This window comes from Hyperoodon ampullatus, assembly GCF_949752795.1.
Source record: "Hyperoodon ampullatus genome assembly, chromosome: 4".
Classification (NCBI taxonomy): Eukaryota; Metazoa; Chordata; class Mammalia; order Artiodactyla; family Ziphiidae; genus Hyperoodon; species Hyperoodon ampullatus.
Window position 1 is genome coordinate 14696324 of NC_136917.1, and position 6000 is coordinate 14702323.

General features: G+C 46.0%; 1 protein-coding gene across 1 annotated transcript in view; it reads right to left on the reverse strand.

Moving 5' to 3' along the window:
- Positions 1-5692, reverse strand: part of LCP2 (lymphocyte cytosolic protein 2) — a gene marked incomplete at both ends in the record, with an annotated part of 43107 nt that extends 37415 nt beyond the window's left edge. The window contains 2 exons of the mRNA XM_079703121.1: positions 1507-1569; positions 5615-5692. Of these exons, the coding sequence (XP_079559247.1) occupies positions 1507-1569; positions 5615-5692 (141 nt within the window). The remainder of the gene's footprint in view (positions 1-1506; positions 1570-5614) is intronic.
- Between the last annotated feature and the right edge of the window lie 308 nt (positions 5693-6000).

Below are 6000 nucleotides of genomic sequence, written 5' to 3' on the forward strand. Positions count from 1 at the left end.
CAGATTTAGCAGTAATTTGCAAGAAGAAGAACAATAAAACTCCCAGAACTCTATTGGCTCAAAGCTCAGTATAAAGAAACAACATTGTTAAAAACTTATGCATGGTTAGATTAAATTAAATGTGTGCTTTAGTCCAATTACTAGGTGTGTGACTTAGAATAAGTCACATCACACCTCTCTACATGTTTCTTCAATTGCAACTGAGGTGGTTGGAGCCTTCCTGAAGATAACTTCCTGCTATAAAACAAGCTTCTGGGAGGCAGAAAACACATCTTAATCATCTCTATATTCCCAGGACATGGCATGGTCTGGTATGTAAAAGGAGCTCAGGAGCATGCTTGTCAAGTGAATGACTGAATGATTTAGGTGGGACAGTGAATAAACATGTCTTACATGGCACATGAAAACAAAACTCAGACCAAAAGGGGCACAGGTTTGGTCTCGGCATGAGACTTAAGAACTGACCAGAAAGGAACATATGACTATGGGTGGTAGTGAGCTCACCATCACTGAAGGAATTCAAGAAGCTCCTGGTGACAGAGATGCAATACAGGAAATGGATTGGTGTGCTGGGTGGAAAATTAGAACATGCGCCCTCTCTGGCCCCTTCCAACCCTGAAGTCTCATGGTCAGTTCCCTCACAGCTGCTGACTAGGTCTTACAAGGAAACACAGCTTAACTTGCCCCCCGACTCCAAATCCAATTTGGGAACATCTACCCCATGAGACCTTTGAAGTCTTTTTCCTACTTCTTTTTTAAATGATGAAGGAACATGACCAGAAGGGATAGATTGGTGCAGTCAGGGTCTCTCTTACCCATTGGCAAAGGTGTCATTTTAGGGGAAATGCTCAGACCACCGCCCCAGCCACTACCCAGTGCCTTTAACTCCACCAATTAGAGCTGCATCCCTTTCTATGTAATGGCTTAGTCCTTAATACACAGCTGCATCTTAGTCTTACACTTGAAGCTTTTCGCAATATAATGGAGTGGAGAAAGCCATACCACATGTGTGTTTAATTGGCACAAAACCAACTATGTGAATTTAGTAGAGAAACAGGGACATATTGAAATAAGGAGGGTGATTCTACCCTTTATTCTAGTCAGTGAGTATGTACCCCAGAGTGAGAAATAGAAAAAGAGAATCTTCTATTCTCCCATACGATCTTTTTTCCCCTTGGCCTTCTCAAAGTATGAGTGGTATTTGAATAGATTTTCAAGAGGTGTGTGTGTGTTAACTATAATTGGATTCCTCCTTATACCTTGACTTTAGAATGTACCTTGGTATGAGTGAAAAATCTGGGAGGTATCCTAAATAGAAGGATCCTGAGAGGTGATGAGAGAGGCGTTCATACAAAACTGAAGAAGGCCACGGGCTGTGTGGCCATCCTGAAGACAGGCATTGCCCCTGGGCATCCCCAGGGACAGGGTAGCCCAGTTGGCCCTGCAGCCATTGATTAAAGTACAGGACTGCTTTGGCCTCAATGTGTCGGACTAGCCAGCGCTCACCAAAAACCGCAGCCCGTCGATGTGGTATGTCTTCACAGTCTTCTCACAGTCCTTGTAGTTCAGCTGAAAAAGAGGAGGGGAGGTGCTGTCAGTGAGGGCAGGTTCCCATCCCTTGCCTGCCCCAGAAGCTTAGCAATTTGTGGTACTTGTGGCTAGCCAGGTCCCCCCGTCCCTTCCCCTATCTAACAGAGGGGCCCCACCCCTACCTCAGCCCTGCTTTCACTAACTAACCCCTTGGGATGCTCTGAAATGCAGAAATTGCCTGTCTAAGGCCTTGGGGCCAACCCCTAAGGGTTGTGGCACAGAAAGAGCGCCTTCAGAGCTTCAGAGGGCTGGCCATACGCTTCTCTGGCAAGCAGAAAAGAGCTGAAAGAAGAAAATATAAATAGCATCCGTCACCTCGCTACCCAAAGACAACCTCGGTGAAAATGGTGGGGTCTTTCCTTCAGTGGTTTTTCCTAAGCATCTTTCTAAACATAATTGAGGTTATCATTCGTATTCAATCTTGTTATCTTGATTTTTCCTCCTGAAAAATATAGGCACTGCCTCATGTTATTACAAACTGATTTTGAACATTATTTGAGTTTGCTCCCTATTGCTGACCATTTAAGTTGTTTCCCAAACTGCTGCTCCAATAATAATAGAAACTTCTAGCAATTACTGAACACTTGCTATATGGCAGGCACTGTTCTAAGTATTTAAACCAATTTTAAGTCATTTAAGCCTTACATTTTTCAAATGGAGAGTCAAAGGCACAAAGGGTCAAGTAATTCATATAAGGTTCCATGGGTAGGCAGGTGATAGAGGTGACAACGGGGCTTCAGAGTAAGGAATGTTCTCTTTTCGTTAATAACAGTAAAACTTACATACAGTAAGTGAACAGATTTAAGTGCAGCTTAACATACCAGATCAAAAAACATCAGGGATATTCTTTTACATACAGCTTTTTCTTCTATGTTATGTAGTTGAAGTTAGATTCTCAAAATAGAATTATAGAATCAACAGGAATGATCATTTTTAGGGCCTGGTTGCTTTCCTAGAATCACATCAATTGACAATTGAAGCAGGTGTCTGTTTCACCTCGCCCTCAACAACATAAGCATTTCTATCTGAAATATCTCTAAATTTGATGTTTCTATATAGAGTATTTAAGGTAAAATATTTGTCCTTGAGAATTCTAGCTTCTCCTCTCAAGTATGGGTCTCACAGTTTGTGGCAGCCTTCTTTGGGGGCAAACTTAAAATCATGACCTTTTCTTATGGCCAACAAATCTAAAGAATGAGAGCAATTGTTGTTACCTCATGGCCTGACAGGGTAGGATGAATATTAGAAAGCTCAGAAAAAGCGATTTAGCAGTCATATAGAAAGCAAGCAGTCTCTGCAGGGCCCCAAACACCCCTTTTATGCATATGCCATGAGGTGACATGGTTCTTGGAATTTTCAACTGCCTTTAATTCATCATTTTAACTGTCCTCTTTATCAGCTGAATCTCTGATTTTTCAGAGTGCTGACTTGGACTCTAGATAGACAGTCCTGCAGACTGGGGCCTGCCTGGGAGTTTGATTCTGAGCCAGTAATGTCCAGGTCGGAGGGTGAGACTCTGTTCTTTTAGCATATACTTAGACGATTCTTATGAGTGCCCAGCTTTGGTTGGCGCTGGTCTAGAGCAGGTACCTGGTGTTGCAGATGGGACCACTGAGGCCCAGAGAGGAGAAGGGACTGGCCTAAGGTCACACAGTGAGTTGGGGACACAGCTAGGATTAGAATTTATGCCTCTGAGCCAGAGTCTTCTCCACTGCATGGCCCAGGGATGCCTTCTTGCCAAGTCAAAAGGAATTGGAGGAGTTAAAGAAATAGAAAACATGACCTCAGTCCTCAGGGTCTTACATTCCAGACAGAGGATGAGCTGCACGTATTTGAGACAGAAAGACACAAAGGCCCACTGCTCTGCATGGAGTCCCCAGCTAGGGTCTAGTGAATAGAGCAGGAGAAAGGGAAGACTGAGCATGAATTGGCCCCCTGTCTCTGCTGGAGGCCTCACACACGTATTTCCTTTATTTCTCCCAACAATCCCATGAGGTTAGTCACCGTTACTATCTCTGGTTTACTGACAAGGAAGCCGAGGCACAGAGGTGAAGGAAAAAAAGGAGGGTCACCGAGCTAGCAGGTGGCAGAGCCAGGATTCAAACCAAGGTGTGTCTGACTCCAGAGCTGGCTGGGGAAGTGCCTCCAAGGGGGACCTGGCCCCAGTGCTTCATTAGAAATTACACCTGCTAATAGGACTTTTGCTGGCTAAGATCCATCCCCAAACGACTCTGCGGTCAGTCCTCTGTGTTTTCTCTCTGGGGGAATTGAGATGCTCAGGTTTGAGGGATGTCTACCTGGGTCTGTGTGTTCCTGGATCCCAGGTGCCCCTCAGTCTCCTCGTTCCTGCTTTCAGTCCCTTCATGCTGGGAAGGGAAAGCTGTCCAGGTTCTGTGGACTTGACCTGGAGTCTGGGCTCTCCAAGAAGAAAATTCTCCCTTCCTCCAACTCAGGCAGAGAGCCGTCCTCCTGAATCATCCCTGACCTATAGTCCAGCTCTCTCTACTAAAGGGAACTTTACCCTTGGATTCTGCAGCTGCTGTACTATTTGTGTAATTCTCCTTCCCACATTGGAGATGGGGCCTATCTGTGCCTCTCAGCCCATCCCCAGGTATGCCTTGTTAATTCTCAATTCTTTTCTCCTTTCTTTATTGAGGTAATATGCTGCTTTATAGCATCTTAGCAAATTTCACTTGTGGCCCTAATTTAGTTGGTCTACATTTAAGAAAAGTATTTAGAAACCTCTTTCAAAAGTCAGTTACCTCAATGATCTTTGTGCCCACCGTGCTGAAACCTAAGTTTATTATGACCTTTTCAGGAGGGAAAAACAAGAGAAAAGAGATGCACAGAAAGCAGAAAATAACAGGATCTGTGGGCTGTGCCTCTATCATGCCACACCCAATTCCACATTTTCACATTTTTCTTAGGGAAGAACAGTTGTGACAGGAAATACCTTGGTACCATATGGACCCCAAGTTAGACTAGGTGTCCCTGGGAGCCTACTCCGCCCCAGGAAAAACAAGAAGTTGACTTAGATAACCTCTAAGGTCTTAACCTAAAATCTTATGCTTGTGATAATCTGGAGTAACAACTGAATCTGATGCCAGCCTCCAGAGGTGGGAGTGTTAGAAGCTCAATTGTCCCTCACAAGACATTTTATCCCTTGGACAGGGATAGAGGGTCCCTGAGTCATGTGACTTGGGATCTGCCCAAGCAGACATGTGACCTGTGGTCCCACCAGCAGATGAACAAACACAGGGATCCTTGAGCACCTTCAAGGCTGAAAGGCAGGACAGCAACACTCAGCTCTGCCACAGCTTGGCCCCTGACCCTTCCTGGCCAACCTTCTCCTCTTCAGGGGCCTCAGTTTCGCCAGCTATAGTCTGAGGCTCATGTCAGTTTCCCAGCCTGCCTCATAAGACCCTCATAAAGCTCCAGTGACGCTCTGTCCAGGTAAGGGCTTGAACAGCCCTCTTTCAAGGTCATGAGCAATGACTTGCCCTGACGCCATCTCCAGCATCATTCATCACAGCCTCCAACCTTTCCTTTATTCTCTCCTACCCCCAGGACTCCATGTCTCCCCTTTCTAACAAGTAGCCTTGATCTCACTAGTTGTTACAGCAGTTCTGAGTCTCAGAGCAAGGACTTTGAAACCAGACAGGTGTGACTAGAATCCCATCTCTGTCACATGTAGTCCCTGGGGCTTTGGGCCAGTTAGCCTCCTTGAGCTTATGTTGCAGCTGAGCCGGGAGGACAGCAATCTTGGAGAGGGTTAGATGGGACTGTGCTTGAAGAACACAAACTCGAGCCCTGGCACATAGTAGATATTTGTCCCTTTGAGGACCTCCCATCTCCCCAGAACGCATTGCCGGAGCACTCAGTGGTGCTCACTCAACTGGCGAGGTTGCACGGGGTTGGAAGTTCCACTGCTATCTTTCACACCTCTCATGTTTCACATATTCTGCCCGGACTCCATGTTCAAGCCTCTGCCCAGCCCTACCACCCACAAAACAGCAAGGCTCACCTTCTTGAAATAGTCTGCAAGCATGTCAGGGTCCCAGGCCAGGACCTCAGAGCGAAAGGGCACGTTTCTGAATGCCATGGTTGCTCTCCTCGGATGAAGCTCACAAACTGAGCATGGGTGTTGCACCCATGGACAGAGAACCCCAAATCCGGAGCGTGGGGGTGTCTTCAGCTCTTCCAACTCCCAGGTACCCTCTAGAAAAGCTCTGCTGGAGCCGATGTCCTTTCTGCTATAGCCAGATCCCAGAAAGCAACAGCTTCCTCTGTGAACAAATATGGTCTCTTCTCAGAAAACGACTCAGCAAGTTTCCTTTACCACTTCCTCTACTGGGCTCTAAATAAGTAAACAAGGAAGCCCAGCTCTGGGGGCTTGAGAGGCAGAGAGAG